The sequence below is a fragment of the Amphimedon queenslandica genome, unplaced genomic scaffold, assembly GCF_000090795.2.
Source record: "Amphimedon queenslandica unplaced genomic scaffold, v1.1 AMPQUscaffold_13040, whole genome shotgun sequence".
NCBI classification, from domain to species: Eukaryota; Metazoa; Porifera; class Demospongiae; order Haplosclerida; family Niphatidae; genus Amphimedon; species Amphimedon queenslandica.
In genome coordinates this window covers 33,947-54,202 of record NW_003546724.1, presented here as the reverse complement: position 1 = coordinate 54,202, position 20,256 = coordinate 33,947, and the positions used below count along the sequence as shown (strand labels likewise).

At 34.2% G+C, this 20,256-nt stretch overlaps 2 protein-coding genes across 3 annotated transcripts; one reads left to right on the top strand and one right to left on the bottom strand.

Annotated features, from left to right (window-relative positions):
* Positions 1 to 23: 23 nt before the first annotated feature.
* On the bottom strand, positions 24 to 16,111 carry LOC100633779 (transcription termination factor 2-like). 2 transcript variants are annotated; one of them, XR_002186563.1, is made up of 22 exons: positions 15,121 to 16,111; positions 14,616 to 14,837; positions 14,333 to 14,394; positions 13,834 to 13,973; positions 13,285 to 13,543; positions 13,051 to 13,120; positions 12,563 to 12,707; positions 11,675 to 11,741; positions 11,237 to 11,304; positions 10,990 to 11,057; positions 10,802 to 10,893; positions 10,066 to 10,269; positions 9,484 to 9,619; positions 9,069 to 9,113; positions 8,435 to 8,508; positions 7,554 to 7,643; positions 7,398 to 7,461; positions 7,142 to 7,224; positions 6,997 to 7,071; positions 6,719 to 6,802; positions 6,151 to 6,543; positions 5,626 to 6,107 (listed from the first exon to the last, which is right to left on the bottom strand). XR_002186563.1 is itself a non-coding variant. In XM_020001718.1 (21 exons), exons 1-21 carry the CDS (start codon positions 16,069 to 16,071, stop codon positions 158 to 160), a joined length of 3,072 nt encoding a protein of 1,023 aa, XP_019857277.1. In that variant the 5' UTR covers positions 16,072 to 16,111; the 3' UTR covers positions 24 to 157. The 2 variants fall into 2 exon arrangements, 1 of the variants encoding a protein (XP_019857277.1); XM_020001718.1 differs by lacking the exons at positions 5,626 to 6,107; positions 6,151 to 6,543; positions 6,719 to 6,802; ... (3 more) ...; positions 7,554 to 7,643; positions 8,435 to 8,508 and adding exons at positions 24 to 230; positions 405 to 488; positions 916 to 990; ... (2 more) ...; positions 1,447 to 1,536; positions 2,713 to 2,786.
* A 1,504-nt stretch (positions 16,112 to 17,615) lies between these two features.
* Positions 17,616 to 19,009, top strand: LOC109585592 (uncharacterized). The gene is made up of 3 exons (XM_020001719.1): positions 17,616 to 17,735; positions 17,781 to 17,834; positions 17,886 to 19,009. Exons 1-3 carry the CDS (start codon positions 17,669 to 17,671, stop codon positions 18,875 to 18,877), a joined length of 1,113 nt encoding a protein of 370 aa, XP_019857278.1. The 5' UTR covers positions 17,616 to 17,668; the 3' UTR covers positions 18,878 to 19,009.
* The last annotated feature ends 1,247 nt before the right edge of the window (positions 19,010 to 20,256 follow it).

Genomic DNA, 20,256 nt, shown 5'->3' with positions numbered 1-20,256 from the left:
TTTGTATGTACTTGAGCCACGTCTAGTAAAACTAAAAATCAGTCCTTATAAGATGTTTCTTAATATCAGGGTTGACAATACCATAAATATACGTGACAATACAGAACATCAAATAGGCAGCATATAAATGAATTCAATTGTAATAAATGATCATCAGTTAAGGTATTTCAAAGAGCATTTTGAGGTCATGAAGTGTCAGCCCCATACCCTTCCTTCCTTTCTTGGTAGACCTAATTTGGGAAAAAAGTTTAATAGACCCACTTCATACAATACTGTGAGCTATGACAATCAAATCAATCCAAGACCATGTTATGATATTTAGTCGACATATAGTTCCCAGTTCTTACATGTAAGGCTAACAGGCATTAATACATACATCATGTACATGTATGTTTATAGCTTACCCTCCAATAACATCAGAAGCTAATTTCAACTTGTTTTCCTGTATCACTGCTATCACTCTCTCTACTGTATTCTGAGTCATAAACCTAGGGAATACAATTTCAATCACATAATAAATCAAGCTTTTGAATGGGCATAGACCTACAGGCAATGACAGTGAGATACAAGTAGGTTATCAAAGCACATAAAGTGAAAAATACATGTAGATGTAGTCTATATTGTACGATAATTTTACATCATTTACATGTACTGGCTTACTGGTTAACAATTCAAAAATGTTAATAAAACATAATATAAAATTCTACATAACTCTATTGATGTCCTTATGCTGTGTATAATATTGTTTGTAGTCGCTTTTTAGTCAGTTATCAGCCAGTAATGATTACTGAGGCACAGGATACATCCCTCTATATCATAGTAGACTGTTGAGGTGAATCCCAATTAAATCAGTAGTACATTACTATGGTCACATCTGGTCTGGCGTTATCATAACATAACTCATATACTCCTTACCTGTGGATAGTTACTGTCCGTGTTTGACCAACACGATGACACCTGTCTGATGCCTGCTGCTCCAATTGAGGATTCCTATAATGTACAAAATGCATTATAATACAAAACACTCTCTCCACTAGTTTCATAATTTCGCACGTACCAGTGGAGGTCAGTGATAAAGACGTGATTGGCAGCAGTCAGTGTTAGACCAACACCACCAGCTTGTAATGATAATAACATAACCTGGAGAGAAAGAGGAGGAGAAAGAGAGAGAGGGAGGGACAGAGAGAGAAAGGGGGAGGAAGAAAGAAAGTGTTGCTGTCACTTCATTCAGTATACAACAATGTAGCTACATTTTACATGCATTTGTAAATATATACAAGTAATCAATACTAACTCTTGGGTTAGGTGATTTCCTGTTAAATGCATCAATGTTAGCATGACGGTCTTTAAGAGGAACTCTAAAAAATAAATAACACAACACATACATTATACATGTAAATATACAAAATACATGTATGTACACATCCATTTATAAATTTAACTCACTTCCCGTCAATCTTTGTACATGATATGTTTGACAGTGTTAAGTGATGCTCAATGATATGCGACATGCTGGTCCACTGTGACACTATGATACTGCAATAAAAGAATAATATCAATGTACATGTACATCTACTGTGAAAACAGTAGTAAAAGTCCATTTAAGGCAATAAATACTCATTATAGTAGACTACAGTGTAAACCAGGGTTTCCCACAAAGCATGCTTCATTAGCTGATAAGCACTATAGCGTATAGAGCAACTTCTAAAGATTCATAAAAATCCATATTTGATCAGAATCAGTTCAAACTTTCTATGCAACATAAAATTACAAATTAAAAACGTAACAGGAAAAATTATTAAAATGAAAAATTCTATCCTTTTCATTTCTGATGAAATTTGGCCAAAATCACTGTACAGGGACTTTTGACCGATTTTTGAGTATCTTTAAAAATTCGTAAAAAATCTAAACTTGATTGAAATCAGTTCAAACTTTCTACACAACATAAAAACATGTATATGCATCAGGAAAAATTATAAAAATGAAGAATTCCCTCCTTTTCATTTTTGATGAAATTTGGCCAAAATCACTATACAGGGACTTTTGGCCAATTTTTGAGTAACTTTAAAAATTTGTAAAAAAATCCAAATTTGATTGGAATCACCTCAAACTTTCTACACAACATAAAAACATGTATATGTATCAGAAAAAATTATAAAAATGAAGAATTCTCTCCTTTTCATTTTTGATGAAATTTGGCTAAAATCCCTGTACAATATATAAATAGTACAGGGACTTTTGGCTGATTTTTGAGTACCTTTAAAAATTCAAAAAAAAATCCAAACTTGATTGGAATCAGCTCAAACCTTCTACAAAACATAAAAACAGAATAAGAGCTATCTATTCTAGCCATATTTGATGAAATCAGACAATATATTAGTACGGGATATTTTGGTCAAATTTACAACTACCTTAGAGTGACTTTTAATTGCGGGTACTAAATTTTGCGATTTTAGCACAAGGTAGATTTTGCTGGTATTAAAAATTGCGATTAAGTAATTATTACTAATAGTTATATGGCATCATGATGTCATTATTAATAATTGCGCGTATTAATAATTGCGATTTTTAACCCAAATGCAAAATTCGCAATTAATAGTACCCGCATTTAAAAGTAACCTTAAGGTAAGCACTATGCCAGAATCCTGTGGGGAACCCTGGGGTACATGTACATGTAAATTTCATTGTGAAATGAGTGACACACAAACTGACCATTTATTAGGTAATGGCTCATTGGGGTCTTCATTAGAAAAGATTTCATCCAGTTTAGTAATGATAGACTGAACCTGTGAGAAAGAACAACAGAAAAGCAATTAAGACATACCGTATAGCGCTTTATTTTGGCAATTTTGCTATAAAATTCTAATTGGCAGTTTTTAATTTGGCGATTTTTGTGTACACATGCAATACTGAGCATGCACATTAATGATTGGTGGTTTTAATATTGGCGATTCTGCTTGCAAACTGCCAATCGCCAAAATAAAACTCCACCAAATTAAAGTGCTATACGGTAATATACAATGTAGTGTACATGGAATACGATGAACTTAGAATTTTTATAATAAATTAGTATAAAATATTCCTATAATTATTTTTCTATAACTTTCTTTGTCTTGAAGGAATGCCTAAAAATTACTTACCTCTTGACTATACACGAGGCGCTTGTCCTTAGGTCTTAGGAAGAGTATTTTAGGCCTATAAACTTCAGACGCTTAGGGCCTACTAAATGCGTGTGTGCACTGAGTAGAAGTCCAAAAAACTCAAGCTTCTTCCAGCAGTTACTCCATGAAGCACCATTTTACTCTAGTAATCAAGATTTGACACTTTGACTGGACTGTGACAACTCTAGCAACCACCATTTGACTATGTACCTCACTCTGTACTGTAACTCGACTGTAACAACTGCCATGCTGTCAGTTTGCAGCCACACCCCAACACCCTCACATTTAATTGACTATTCAAAACTATAGCAATCAACACTATCTAAGCAAGTAACTCTTAATACAGTGGTAATATACAGGACAAAATATAGTTTTGAAATCATGCATGTAAAACAAAATTAATATTGCTTTTTTTGTTTTGGCAAGGCCAATGCACCATTGGTGTCTCGTTACTTATGGAACCTACAGTAGCATCATGTTATAATGAGTTATGATTACCCACTTACTACTGACTGATGTGAGAACTGTAGAAAAATCCTTTGGAACTAACCTATACAATATATGTGTGTATATGTGACATGAAAAATATCACATATACACACGTATACAATGACAGAAAAATACGGTATCTTGGAAAATTTTTTGAGTAGTTAGTTTCATTTGTTTTTGAATAAAAATTGTGAAATTTTGCATTTTCATTGATGTCATGGAGTTTGTAAGCTATTCATAAAAATTTAATTTCATGGAATCTTAAAAGGTAAGATTTACAAAAAATTAGCGACTCGAAAATTATTATTATATTATGTGCTATAAGTATATGGTAACATACATGCATTGATTACACTTAAAAAGTACAAATTTAAACAAAATGTATATACAGCACAAAATGTTTAATATGTGCAATAACAACTAACAGATAGGTCACGTTTTGGTTCAGAGTGACCTTTCTTATGAGAAAAAGGGTTTTTTAACTACCAAAAAGAGGTAATACTCATGCTAAAATTCCCATTAAGTTTTGTGTTATCAGCAGTTATCAGACCCTGTAGATCTATAAGTATAATCATGTGATGTTTACAGCTTATGCAACACAGACCTTGTTTAGTAGATATGAATTCAATTTTAATCTAGCCATAGCTGTGTGATGATTTAGGAGAGCTTTAGCTGTGAAATCTTCCAATGAAAAGGAATATTTATTGCCAGCATCAGTGGCAAAAGGTGGAATACAAGGAGAAAACATTGGTACCAAAAAGAAATGTAAGTGTATAATTTATTCATCAATAAAACTGACATACTGATAGGGAATAAGAAATGGCTTTTATCAGTTTTATGCTTCTATGCAGTCATTATGCTAGTCTGTATTGCTTGTTTTGTGCCTCTATTCACACTATCGTATTCAACTTCTAAGACAAGTGATGAGACTTTAACAATTCAAGACACCAGCTCCCCATTACTGATAACGGTCAATAGATCTAGTTCAATATCAGTGACTCTATTGTCACAAAATGCTGATGATGCAACTGTTGAAGTATTTAGTAGTGATACAAGTCCAATAAAAGTAGGTGATTATCTTCTGTTGTCACATATTCCAAAATTGGAGGGTTTAGCTAGGTACACTGAACTGTACAATTACTGACCTAGGTGGAGACCTGCATATACCTGATGGAGCCCTCTTCAATGATGTATAGTTTTGAAGTAATGGAGAAAGAAAACAACAGGAGTTTTGAAACTAAGGAGGAAGTTGCTGTCCTGTATCTTTTTAACACTTTTGTCAATTATAATCAGTTCAGGAATTATGAACCATACCATGCAGTGAAATCATATCCAATAGATACAGCCAATAACTTCTTGGTAGCATTTTTCAATATCACACAAGCAGATTTATATTATGTTGGCATTGAAATAAAAGATGGATATATTATTGAGAGTAATGTATCAGTATTAAAATACACATGTAACATCAGTGGGTATAACAATCCAAGTGATTGCAATGAGTATCGGAACATTAATGATCCTACTTGTGTGATAGAAACTTGCAATAAATTCTACTGCAAGAAATTTAGGAATAAATTTATATACATTAGATCAATCTTCGAATCATATTCTACTGTGCAATTAAAAAATTTGTACAGTATAACTAATGTTAGTAATTTTATCCAATTATGGGCAAGTATAGTGTTCATAATTTTATTAATTTTATTTACAATTTTTGTTTGTTATTTATTTAATTTTTTTATTCCTAAGAAAAATTTATTTTTAATTCATTCTACTTTTTATTTAAGTCGCCTAGGTTACAACAGTCACCATGGTTACTCAGTTGCCACCATACATGATACGTACATCATCTTGAACCATAATTATTAATGGTACCTCAGTATCATTGGTTTTCGAACAAGTGATATATCAAGCTCACTCTGGTGGCATCTTACACAGGCAAATTGAAACTGAGATAGATAGAATTCTATACTGACACTGGGAGATATAGCATGGCCAATAAGAAAATGAATATATATATATAATATTATAATAATACAGCAATACATATCTATATAACATTTAAGCTAACTGAGTTACTGGTAACAATAGGGTTTTAATGTACATATAATGTTTCCATATCCTGCCACATATGTGATGATAATGCTTGCTGATCCACAATCTATTCCTCATGATTTTTTATCCCCTCTGCAACAGCATTTTCTCCAATCTTTCTCAAAGCTTGTATTAGTGAATCATAAGTTGGGCCACCTGTACTTTTTACTTGATCAGCTTGCTTCAACCATGCTTTCAAACACTCTCTTAGACCACCACTCACATCTCCACGAAAATTCCTATCAATAACATCAAGTGTAGGTGAGAGCAGACCGAGTTGAAGACCAAGCTCATAATAATCTACACCAGAATATCCATGCTTCTTCAATAAACCAAGTACTTTAACAAGATCTCCAACACCTAATAATTCATCAAAGCATGAAAGACTCGTTTTGTGACTAACCTAGTATCTGTTGTTTCACAGAAGAACTTGCCATGCTTAAACCAAGCTGGGTACTGGAGCTGGAGGGTTGCTGTATTTCTTGCGGTGACAGCAAAATAGCTTCACGTGACTAGATAAGTGGAGCAATGAATCTAGTTACAATATGATGGTAGATCTAATGATAATAGAATTTTTGTTATCAATGACACAAATCCCATTTTCCCTTGTTTGTGTGACAGTTTTACTAAACTAATGATTTAAAATCAATAGTCAATGACAATACAGTACAACATCAAGTGGGCAGCATATAAATGAAATCAATTATAATAAATGATCATGAGTTAAGGTATTTCAAAGAGCATTTTGAGCTCTTGAAGTGTCAGCCCCATACCCTTCCTTCCTTTCTTGGTAGACCTAATTTGGGAAAAAAAAAATAAAATAGATAATGTGTGTAATACTGTGAGCTGTGATAATCAAATCAAACCCAACACAATGTTTAGTGGGCATATTTAGTCTATTGGTTTTTACATGTAGGACTAACAGGCAATGAAGTATCATTACTATACACGTGTGTGTGTGTGTAGCTTACCCTCCAAGAACATCAGAAGCTAATTTCAACTTGTTTTCCTGTATCACTGCTATGACTCTCTCTACTGTATTCTCAGTCATAAACCTAAGGGAATACAATTTGAATCATAATCACAGAGTGGAGCAAGCTTTTAAATGGGCGGTGTAGGCAATGCATATCAAGTGAAAAATACATTTACATGTACATGTACTTTACAAGTACTGGTTATCAATTCAAAATGTCAATAAAATGTACATACAATTCTTTAAAACTTGCATGCATGTACATGTATTCCTTACCTGTGGATAGTTACTGTCCGTGTTTGACCAACACGATGACACCTGTCTGATGCCTGCTGCTCCAATTGAGGATTCCTATAATGTACATAATGCAGTATTATAATACAAAACACTCTCTCCACTAGTTTCATAATGTGGCACGTACCAGTGGAGGTCAGTGATAAAGACGTGATTGGCAGCAGTCAGTGTTAGACCAACACCACCAGCTTGTAATGATAATAACATAACCTGGAGAGGAAGAGGAGGAGAAAGAGAGAGAGAGAGAGAGAGAGAGGGAGGGACAGAGAAAGAAAGAGGGAGGAAGAAAGAGAGTATTGCTGTCACTTCATTCAGTATACAACAATGTAGCTACATGTACATCTACATGTATGTGTAAATGTATGCCAGTAATCAGTACTAACTCTTGGGTTAGGTGATTTCCTGTTAAATGCATCAATGTTAGCATGACGGTCTTTAAGAGGAACTCTAAGAAATAAATAACACAACACATACATTATACATGTACATGTAAATATACAAAAAATGTATGTACACATCCATTTAAAAATTTAACTAACTTTCCGTCAATCTTTGTACATGATATGTTAGACAGTGTTAAGTGATGCTCAATGATATGCAACATGCTGGTCCACTGTGACACTATGATACTGCAATATATCAATTAATGTACATGTACTACGAAAACAGTAGTAAAAGTCCATTTAAGGCAATAAAAACTCATTACAGTGCACTACAGTGTAAACCAGGGTTTCCCACAAAGCATGCTAAGTGAGCTGACAAGCACTATAGCGTATAGAGCAACTTTAAAAAATTCATAAAAATCCAATTTTGATCAGAATCAGTCAAACTTTCTACGCAACATAAATACAAATTAAAAAACATAACAGGAAAAATTATAGAAATGAAGAATTCTCTCCTTTTCATTTTTGATGAAATTCAGCCAAAATCACTGCTATATATAGTACATGGACTTTTGGCTGATTTTTGAGTACCTTTAAAAATTTGTAAAAATTCCAAACTTGATCGGAATTAGTTTAAACTTTTTACACAACATAAAAACATGTATATGCATCAGGAAAAATTATAAAAATGGCGAATTTTCTCCTTTTCATTTTTGATGATATTTGGCCAAAATCACTGTACTATAGTACAGGGACTTTTGGCCGATTTTTGAGTACCTTTAAAAATTTGTAAAAAAATTTAAACTTGATTTGGAATCAGCCCAAACTTTCTACACAGCATAAGAACATATACATGCATCAAAAATTGAATAAGAGCTATCTATTGTAGCCATATTTGATGAAATTTGACAAAATATCAGTACGGGATATTTTGGTCAAATTTATGATTGAGCACTATGCTAGAATCCTGTGGGAAACCCTGGGGTACATGTACATGTAAATTTTCATTGTGAAATGAGTGACACACATAAACTGACCATTTATTAGGTAATGGCTCATTGGGGTCCTCATTAGAAAAGATTTCATCCAGTTTAGTAATGATAGACTGGACCTGTGAGAGAAAAACAAGAGAAAAGCAATGAAGGCATAATACATATATACAATGTAGTGTATGTGAAATACATGTAAGATGAATTTAGAATTTTTATACTACATGTAAATTTAAAAAAAGAACGCACTACATGTACATGTATAGCATACACATGCACTACATGTATATAAAATTCTACATGTACCGTATTTGCTCGATCAAACGCCTGGGCGTTTATTTCTTAACAGGAAAAAAAAACAAAAAAGCCTCTAGTGGATTTGAACCTGCAACCTTCTAGCATTCCAAACTGTACTCTAACAGCTAGGCTATCTGGCACAATCTAAATCATGTGGCACATATACTGGCTAAAATATGCGTATCTATAGTTTGAAAATATTTGTCATGGGCGTTTATTTAAGCAGGGCGTTTATTTAAGCAAATGCAGTACTTGCATTATTGTGAAAAAATGGGATATTCATTTGATAGTTCAAAGCTCATGTTGGACCCAAATTGCTGCCATACTGTTTCCTTCACTTCTTATTGTGATTACAATAGTGCATGTAATAATGGGTTATGAATACCTTACTACTGATGTGAGAGCTATGGAAAAATCCTTTGGAACTAACCTATACAATACAACATGTACATGTATGTATATGTGACATGAAAAATGAAATGACACAATATCTTATTACACTAAGTGTATACAGGGACAGAAAATACCATATACTGGGAAATTTTCGAGTAGCCAAATTTTCCCAAATTTCACACTTTTTGCCCCATTGCAAAAACAGAACCGCATTTTTATTGCCACGTCGCACAGTTTGCAAGCTATTCGTGAAAATTTAATTTCGTGAAATCTTAAGGCAATATTCATGAAAAATTAGCAACTCAAAAATATCCCAGTATATGGTAACATACATTGATTATACTCAAAAAGTACAAATTTAAACAAACGTATATACAGCACAAAATTTCAATACAATAAAAACTAACAGATAGGTCTTGTTTTGGCTCAGAGGTGGCCCCAATAGAGAGAGCTCCCATAGCTAGTGCTAGATCATCCTCAGCCAACACTTCAGAGGTTAGAGCAGTAGACAAGAGATTAGGATGATTACAACACTGCCTCAATCTACAAATAGTATATCATTGATAAATTTCTAAAAGTTCAAATTTATCTGTACAGTTACAAATGTGCAATGTACATGTACATGTACATGTATATTTGTACATGCATCAATTGATATGAATGTTTTAAGACATTAACGACTCTTCGGAATTGCCTTTAAAAATTCTACTAAACTGTAGTTTAACAATAGAAAATTACAAACTTTTACAAAACATAAGAACATGTACATGCATGTACATAAAAATGCAATAAAAATGGACAATTCTTTCCAAGCAATTTTTTATAAAAAAATCTCTATAAAATAGCCTAAGGACTTTAGCAAAATTATGAAGCAACTTTAATATTTTTAAACATAACTCTCAAGCCAGTAAAAAAATTACGTACATGTACATAAAATTAAAAATGCTTTCTATAATTTCTACCATTACTAATTCTCTAACTTTTATTACCTTAATAACAGTAACAATATCATGGACCCTGACCGACGCTGTCCTTCCATTTCCTCAATGTTAGGTATCATTGATTCCATTAAAGTTTCAACAGAGGATCTTAAATGAGACGGGACTTTGTGCAGTAGACTACTGAGGGATGGAGCTGAATCAGGAAGCATATCAAATTCACCCAACTCAGTTAAATACTTCATAAAGAAGTCTCTAAAAGAGTATGAGGAGTGATAAGAGAGTGTGGAAAGAAATAAGACAACAATTACTATTATATAAATGCACCGTAAAAAAGAAAAAGTAAAACTGGGATTCAAACCCAGAATTCCAGACTCAATGCCCTCAACTTAACAAGTTATGCCATTTGGGACACTCTAAAGATTGTGGTACTTATATTGAGTAAAATATGCGTATCTATACTTGGAAATTCTTAGTACCAGGCGTTTATTCAAGCCAGGCCTTTATTTGAACATTTACGGTACATGACTACACGTACTGTACATGTAGGTGTATAGCTGCTCTAAATGTACATGTAATTATGCATTAAATATTAATTGCATGTTTTGTACATGCTCCTACATGGACACATTACATGCATATACATGTACATGTAGTAGAAAGGTACAGTGTACATGTACATGTATTTATAAAATTCCATACTTTATGTACATGTATGAGGTGGGTGCTTATTAATATTTATTGAGCGAAACTTTGTGTTTGAAGAAAAAGAAATTATTATGCTTACCTGCTGAAATGAAAGAGCACATTATAGATACTCCTCTCCTCCGGATTGAGAGCAAGCTTGTGACATACCACATTTTTCGCTGGTAGCTTAGTCTAAAATACAAAAAATAATGATTCTGATTACATGTACATGTACATGCACGTATATATGCAATTATAAAAGATAGAATTATAGTGTTACATTCTTACTGATTCAAACTCTTCTTTTAGTCTTCTCAAAACTAAGCATGAGACCATCGCCTGTAACCTCTTCATTCCTAATAATAATAATAATAATGAAAATAATAATAATAATAATAAATTAATAATAATAATGAAAATAACAATTAGCAAAATAAATTGGGGAGTTTTGATAGTAGACTAGTTGTATCAGCTACTACATGTACATGTACATCATGTTTTTCTGTACATGTAAGTTAATATTGTTAAGACTTACCTAAGTTTCTACCCTCAATAGTGTCCTTCCAAACTCTAAGATCATCAAAGGGAGCAACATGAAGGAACCTGGTATTAATGAAAAGACCAGCAGTAATGAGGACAATTAAGAAATATACAGTGAGTAGATTTGTAATACAGCCTGTGGGTGTATTAAAGGCACCACCACAAGTTCATAAGGTGGAGAGTAGACATAGTTAGCAGCAGGATCTAACTGCCAATACTGGAGTAGACTATAGTCTGCAAAAACACTTTCATACTTGCCTTTCATACACCCACACACTATAGGATAAGTAGATAAATTACAGCTGTTTCGTGTTACTGGATATACATGTACCAGTGATATAAGTGTGTACATGTACATGTACATACATGCAAGGGAGAGAGAAGGAAAAAGGTAACATAGAGATGTATTCATTACTAATTAGACATTCCTTACTTTATTAAGCTGTAGAAGTCTTTAAGCTTGTTCTGTATGGGAGTACCAGTAAGGGCCCAACGATAATCTAATAATTTATTAAAATAACATAACATAATACTGTACTACACTGGAAGAAGTGTAAAAATTGTATCACACATGCACATTATTGACATATACAAATGTACTAGTATACGTAGTACATACACATAATATTAGTACGCAGTAAAACCAGGGTTTCCCACAAAGCATGCTTCATGAGCTGACAAGCACTACAATACAGAAGATGTACATGTACATGGCTTTTGGAGTGACTTTTAAAATTTGTAAAAAATCTAATTTTGATTGGAAAGAGCTCAAACTTGCTACACAACATAAAAACATGCATATGTATCAAATGAAATTATAAAAATGAAGAATTCTCTCCTGGTCATTTTTGGCAAAATTGGCCCGATGTTTGAGTAACTTTAAAAATTTGTAAAAAATTCTAGTTTTGATTGGAATTAGCTCAAACTTGGTAGACAACATAAGAACATGTATATGTTCTAGGAAAAATTATAAAAATGAAGAATTCTCTCCTAGTCATTTTTGGCAAAATTTGGCCAATGACCCTGTACTATAGTACAGAGACTTTGGCCCGATTTTTGAGTAACTTTTAAAATTCGTAAAAAATCTAATTTTGATTGGAATCAGCTCAAACTTGCTACACAACATAAGAACATGTATATGTATCAGGAAAAATTATAAAAATGGAGAATTTTCTCCTAGTCATTTTTGGCGAAATACCCTTTACTATAGTCCATGGCCTACTGTGTAACATTGATTAGTTTTCTTATAGTATGCATATACATGTACATGTACATACATGAATACTGTACTATTAACACAATCAATACATGTTGAGTTTACCAGCATCAAGGCTACAGCAACCTTCACTAGTAGCTGATTTAGGATTTCTAATGATGTGAGCTTCATCTAATATGATCCTCTTCCAGTGAATGTGGAACAAGGTTGGGTGGGCACTTCTCTTGGCTTTACCAGAAGTATCAGTCGCCTAAAAATAACAATATCATTAGGCTAACAAATGTTTGATATGATTTATAGTACTGTTACAGTTCAAACAAGTAAATGCACATGCAGCAGAGCCTAGTTTTAATTCTTGTTGTAACAAAAATGGTTATCAATTTTAAGACAACTACATGTACTTGATGATTGTAAAGCAATAAAGGAAAGTTTGTACCTTCAGCTACATGTAGTATGGACAATAGACCTAAATGTACTAGCTACATGTATACAGTAACAAATAAACCAATGACATGCCAAAAACACAAAACAAAAACCAACCAAATATGTATGTATAGTACACGTGTACATGTGTACATGTATGGTTTACTGACCGCATTAATGGCATTTCCTTCCATTCCAATAATATCGTAGGTAGTAATGACTACATCGTAGTCTATAAGCCTGTAAAATAAAAAATTAAAAAATAAATAAAAAAAGGAAATAAAATGAACACATACATGTACACTAGTAACACTACATGTAATGCTAGATAGCAGAGAATAAAACACAAAGGTACACTGTACATGTAATGTCGTATGGATGGAAACATTAACCCATTAACTTACACGCGTGGGTCCTTTGGTCTTTTTGGTCCGTGGTAACGAAACACGGACAGGTTTCCTGAATATAATTTTGACTCAATTTCGTTCTCCCAAATGCTCAACAAAGTAAGAGGAGCCACTACCAGTGTAGCTTCAGTCCTCAGTGTAGGCCTACCTCTACTCTCTCCAGTGGACTGGGGCTCACTCTCAGCCTCCTCTAGCTGCTTCTTCTTCATTATCAATGAAATCATTGATAGAGTTTTACCAAGCCCCATGTCATCAGCTATACAAAGATATCAATAATTAGAGTGCAATGTACATGTACAGTGCATGTTATGCAATGTACATGTACGTGGCTGTGTGCTGTAAGTTTTGATAAATGGTAAAGGCAAAGTAAACCTTCATTGAAGAGTATAAGAAACTAACATTTACAATGACTACCAAAATAACTCAAAATAATCACCAAAAATAAATATTTTTGACTAGCTCCTCTGGCCTCAAGCTGAAATGAGTTACATGTAAAACCAAATCCGCTAATCATAAAACTAATTAACTAATCATGCACACGTGTACCTAGTATGCCACCACGTGGTACTTGTTTCTCTCTCCACAGTAAGAATGTGAGAGCTGTTTTCTGATGAGCCATCAGTGGCACCTTCAAGCCACGAGGAGGATCTGTTGGAGTATCCTCAGTTGGTCTGGAGGATATAGTACTATGAGAAGAGAAGAACAGAAAACAAGAAGAGATGACAGCAGGTAGAAGCAATGAATAAATAAGGACATATCACTCAATGTAGATGCACATGTATATTATGCATGTATAATAGTGTAGTTGATATACATGCAAACTCAGACTTTGTAGTGGTTACTGGCATAACCACTAATCTATGAATATCATTAATGACAGGTGCAACCCACAATAGCCTTTTTAGAAATGGGAGCTATAAAAGGGTATGCTTAGACTGAATTTGACATGAAACATAAAAGGAAAAATATAAACAATTTTTGAATGGGATAATCATCCCTAATGTATAGTAACAATAATAATAATAATAATAACACTATTACTTACTTGTGAAGGCTTGAAACAACATTAGCACTTAGAAACTTTGCCTGTGCATGTACCATTAGGCCCTAACAAAACAAAAACAATCAATTAAGTACTTGACACATTTCAGTTCAAAATCATAATTTATACAATAAAAGTACAGTGTACATTACAGCCACAACAGAGCATGTTCATAACACATTTCTGCTTCTCTATCATGCAGGTTTAAGGAAAATCACTGTAACAATAACTCTATACTAGAATGATTAGCCCATTACTGTATACACTATAATACACACAATACTACCTTTCTTAGTCCAGGCTGCGCTACATTGGTAGACTGTCCTGAATGGCTACTAGCAACAGCTGACTGTTTCGGGTCCTCGGGTTGACGCAGCATCTCAATAATCTCTCCACTAGAAGGGACATAGCCTCTTAGATGAATCATTCTCTTTTTGATACTCTCTATATTCATTTTGATACTTGATCCATTGTCTGGAAGGTGAGCTCCAAATCTATCAAATAGCGTCTGAGAGAAAGGACAAGTTAAAACAAGAGCTTACTACACTTTCATAATACCATATAGTGGGGAATTTTGGAGAGAGTAAAATTTGGTGAATTGCTAAATTTTTGGTAATTGGTGGATTTTAATTTGGCAAATTTGTGGCCATGTGCTATTGAGCATGCGCATAATGGCTCAAAAGGGCAGATTTTTGTTTTGGTAAATAGCTATCAAAATGCCAAATTTAATTCCCACCAAAATTTTCTGCTATATGGTAGTTTAAATATTAAGAGATAAAGTGACAATGTACCTGTTGTTCATACAGCTGCTTCACTAGCTTTCTAAACTGAAATCCCACCTCGAACCCTTTCTCTTTTTCTTTCTCATCTTCGTCCCCCTCATTCTCTTTATTAGCACTTGTCAGACCACTCTTGGCACTAATGGTCGGAGTACTGGTAGTAGGAGGAGTGGGTCTCGGTCCATGTAAAGGAGGATGATAAATGGCTACTGGCTTCCTGGCAGCTTCTTTGTGAGACGAACTGAGAGTAAGCTTGTGTACAAGGGATGACAGAGGCTGAGGTGGTTCGCTTGTCTTAGCATCATTATAACTTGACTCATTGTCTTCATCGGAATGAGATTGGTCTGGACCCGAGTCCGAGTTGTTTTCTTCAGATTGTGAGGGTTCACGATATCGTCCTTTGGAATTAGAATTGTCTCTATCACTTGAGTCATCATCTTCATTGGAATGTGAGTCTGAATTGTTTTCTTCAGACTCTGAGGGTTCACAATATCGTCCTTTGGAATCAGAATCGTCTCTATCACTTGAGTCATCATCTTCATCGGAATGTGAGTCTGAATTGTTTTCTTCAGACTCTGAGGCTTCATGATATTGTCCTTTAGGGTGACTACCACTTAACTCCTCATCTTCATCAGTTGATAGTACTACTACTACTACGTCAGAGTTGTTTTCTTCAGACTCTGAGGGTTCGGGATGCTGCCTCTCCTTTTCAAGCGAGCCCTCTTCATCAGTTTCTCCGTCTTCTTCGTTCCTGGTAGTGTCTCCTTCAGTCTCATCGCTTTCTTCCTCGTCCTCCGAGGCAGACTCTTCTATCATCACGCTAGATCTACCCACGCGCCGTGGTCTTACTATGGAGTCGTCATCGTGTGATTCTAAATCAGTACTAGCAGCAGTTGCATCCAGAGCTGAAATTGCTGAATCAAAAGTACTTACTGACGCTTTACTCGAGACACTGGAATCCATAAATTTATCCTTCTTACTTTTCACTTTTAAAAGTTTACACGTGGTTGCGGCAAACCTCACGTGATTAGTGATTTTTTGCTGATGATGCTTGAATTGAGGGAGTGGCTGGGTAGGTTGCTGATGCAGCCTGTGCAACTATAAAAAATAGGATAACCTGCTTCCCTCTGTAAGAAAATATAATATTATTATGTGCTCTAGTGCAGTCAGGAAAGCTCTCCTAGTTGGAGCAGTATTAGTTTCATTAGCAAGTCTTATCACTGGGATTACCCTCATCTGCCTTGTTGTGCAGTCTCCTCAAAGTAGCACTTATGCTTCTTCTTATGGAGATAGTGAGAGCAATAGCAATCAAGATGCATACGTTATTCAATCAGAGTTGTCTTCTCATCAACCATACATGATAAACATTAGTCTAAATGGTACAAAAGAAGAGCTTGATGGAGTAAAGGTAGAGGTGGATGGTACATCAGAGAACCCAGTGAAAGTATATAGGAACTTGAGTACCAAAATTTCTTATCTTTCAGGACCCAATGAAATCTACAATTATAACTACTATGGAGGAGATCAATTTATATATTTGTCTTTAGGCTCATATTTGATCTACAATTTTAGTTTTAGTGGCTCGATAACTTCAAATTGTCCAGCTAAGCTGTATGCCTTCAATGATTATGAGAACTATGACAGCTTTCGTAATGAACGTCCATTCACTGCATCGTCAAGTTCTCCCTGTCTTTTTGTTAATTCTGTTAACTCATGGCAACTGAAAGGTAGTGACAAACAATATTACGTTGGACTCAACATTTCTGATAATATCACACTGAAAAGCAACATTTCTGGCATACAGTACTACTACAATACAACAGGATTGAGCAGCTATAACTTTTGTCATCTGTCAGATTCTAACAGAGAGTGTATAATTACGCGTTGTAATTATTTTCTTTGTTCTGGACCTAAATCAAATACAGAGAATATTTTTATTAAACCAAATGGTCCTGTTACTCTCATTCAGATGTATACAACTCCTCATGTTTATGGAGGATATAAATTTTGGGGTTTTATTGTAAGCATTGTAGCTTTTTTCTGTGCATTTGTTTGTATGTTTGTGTGTGTCTGTGTGTGTATAATGTTGCTTATGCCACAAAAAGAAAGGAAAGGCTATGAGTCAATAAAGTCAAGAAGTGGATCTATTAACTAGTGAAGAATACCTTTTTTATTTTTAGAGTATGTTTTTATTATAGTATATACTATCTAATCTATCTTAACTGTTAATAGTATCAGTATTTTTTACTGTGAATAAAAATAGGTGGGCTGTGGCTCAACAATAATGTGTTTGACATTAGTTTATCATAGTTGACATACTGTTTTGACCTATACTACATGATAAATTACATTTGTACACACAATATTATGGCAGTTCATAGGAAATTATCAAACAACATGATCATTCTCCAAGTCATTCTCAACAATAAAATACTATTTACTATTAAAAAAGATGTAATCACATGATCTTACATATATAAACTACTGATAATTATCAGAAGGGGCAACACCTCCTCCATCCCTATCTGACAAACTCTTGTCAGTTATAGAGACTGCAGTAATGTATATGGCTGATACCAAATTAGGGAATGGAGACTCATCAGAAACTGACAAGCTCCTTCTAAAAGGTTTGTTGGCCAATGACCAAATTAAATAGATTTCTGTGTGATTAGATTCTAACAAAGACCAGGCTCAGCAAAGAAGTGAAATTACAATTATAAAACAAGGTACTGGTTACCATACTTATGCTACTCCTTCAATTATAATGATGTTTGTAGGAAAAAAGAACAACAAAAATTGCATTGTTATAATAATTGTTCTAATAGTGGTATTTATAATATTATCTGCTATTGCTATTAGCTTGCTTGTAAGCAGCTATAGCAATAGATCAGGATTGGATACTTTTAGCTCAAATTTGGAACTAGGTGATTCTAACTCAGGCTTGCAATCAGCAACATCTCTTATCACTATTGATAATGGAGCCTACCTCTTTACTATATCTTTACTCAACCCTAAGCAGGAACTGATGGCATATGTGTACTCTAGTAGTACACGACCTCTCCTTTCCTCTAAATTCCAGCTACAAGAAATCAGGATACCATTTTTGGAAGGTGATGGACGATTCAACTATAATTATTATCCCGGGGATGAGGGAATATATCTAAATCCAGGTTCAAGTATAAATTATACACTTGATGTTATTTACAATGGTGACTCAAATGACTCTTCATTGTGCCCGTATCGACTTTTTCTATTTAATGACATTTATAACTACAACACATTTCGTAACAGAGAAACCTTTAAATCTGTAGACGTTACTCCTTGTACACCATTAAAAGGTGAATTAAAGAATTTACAATTCATTATAAAAGACTCATCGACCTATTATGTTGGTATTGAAATTGATACAGATTACTTGATAACATCCAATGTAACGGTTACTGGCTATAATTACGATACAAGTCAAATGAGTCGACCTTCAAATTGTGATAAGCCGCTATCATTCATAAGTCCATCCTGTAATTTCTCACTATGTAGCTCATTCTATTGTGATCGCACTAGTGATACATATCTTGCAGTTGAGGTAACAGCTCAAGCTGATCTTATGTATTCGTATCAAGTCAGTGACATAACAGGTAAATCTGGCCTTGCTGAATTCACCATAGGCTGCTTCCTGTTTGTTGCAATTGGAGTTATAATAATAGTGATTGGAGCAGTAGCTATATACTTTCTGCATCAAAAGAGAGCAAGAATGAAATCTATGGCATAAAAAGTTTGGAAGAAATTTTAGCAAAATCTAATAGTTATTTTTAAAATTTAGTGATTAGACATTTTTAATTTTAGAAATTATGATTTGTAGAAGAATACAACAAGGTAGATATTATATGCCCTCTTGAAAAAAATCAAGTAAATAGATCTAATCACAAAAACATTTCACTTCCATGAATACATTAGTGTCAAAAATTATTGAAATTATCTGTTCTGTTGCATTAATAATCAAACCATGAAAAGAAAAATGCTTAATAAAAAAGACTGAGTTAAACAAAAAATATACTAAGTTCATTACTTATCAAAAAGTACTGTAAATATAGTGGCCTATTCAATCATTCTATCAAAACTTTTAGTTTAATACTGGTGCCTATTAGAGGAATCAGAAGATGCCATTGAGCAAATCAGACAACAAATTAAAAACATGCCAATGAGAACAAGAACAGCAGCCAGTACACTGACTATAAAGAAGGACCAAACAAGGAAAACAGCAACAGCATACATGTTGACAATTGTGCCAAATACTCCACCGATGAAATAGAACAAATACCAAGCTCCATCAGAAGGGCCACCAATCATGCTACAAAGGCCAAACACGAGTAGCATAGCAGAATAAAAACTGGCAAGTAAGATATGAAGTGGGCTTGAGAAAGGGTGACCAACTTTCGTAATGCAATCGATTTTCTTCAATTTCAGGTAATCACTTTTAAACTTCTCTCCATCAATGTATTGTAACATTCGCCTCAGTCTCACAAGCCTCTCTTCATCCTGTTTGGTATTGTCGGTTTCCTTACCTTCTGTCTGTAAATCTTTTAACAAGTCAAAGATCAAATCTACTGGTAATTTCATAGTCCAGAAATGATGAACGACAAAGAACATGGCAGTACCAAGCACGGGCATCAAGTACCCACACACCATCATGTACCACAGCTGACCACTTATTTTACCAGGACCAGCAGTGAAGTCGTGATGATACCGTCCACCAATAGTTGCTACCATTAGCATCTGAAGTACCATCAGCCCTAACATATAAAGGGAAAAAGTGAATATGAATAGGGCCCCCTGAAATTTTTTATCAGGTCTGGCCTCCTTCACAGACTTAACGAGACCCCTTAGGGAGTTAAGCTTGGCACAGTACACTGTAACTAGAATGAGTAACATGCTCCAGGTGAAAGAAAGCCAGCTCGCGGCAGGAATCTGCTTTGGATTGTAATCATTACTAATGAGTTCATCAATGAAATCAAACATTGTGCTTAGAAGATCAGGATAGTAAATGGTCTCCAGTACAAAGATCCTGATGATGTCCAGAACTGAAACACAACGGTTACCACAGGATTTTTTATCTTTATTGGCACAAGTGTCATTGCAAAACTCCTTATG

Bases quoted from the DNA above. Each gene is read 5' to 3' on its own strand.
- LOC109585592 (XM_020001719.1), top strand. From the start codon at position 17,669: ATGTATATGGCTGATACCAAATTAGGGAATGGAGACTCATCAGAAACT. The intron at 17,736-17,780 runs GTTTGTTGGCCA...CTGTGTGATTAG, and splicing joins TGACAAGCTCCTTCTAAAAG to ATTCTAACAAAGACCAGGCT. The intron at 17,835-17,885 runs GTACTGGTTACC...TGATGTTTGTAG, and splicing joins AATTACAATTATAAAACAAG to GAAAAAAGAACAACAAAAAT.
- LOC100633779 (XM_020001718.1), bottom strand. From the start codon at position 16,071: ATGGATTCCAGTGTCTCGAGTAAAGCGTCAGTAAGTACTTTTGATTCA. The intron at 14,838-15,120 runs GTACATTGTCAC...CCTTTCTCTCAG, and splicing joins AGCAGCTGTATGAACAACAG to ACGCTATTTGATAGATTTGG. The intron at 1,359-1,446 runs GTGAGTTAAATT...TTTATTTTTTAG, and splicing joins TGTACAAAGATTGACGGGAA to AGTTCCTCTTAAAGACCGTC.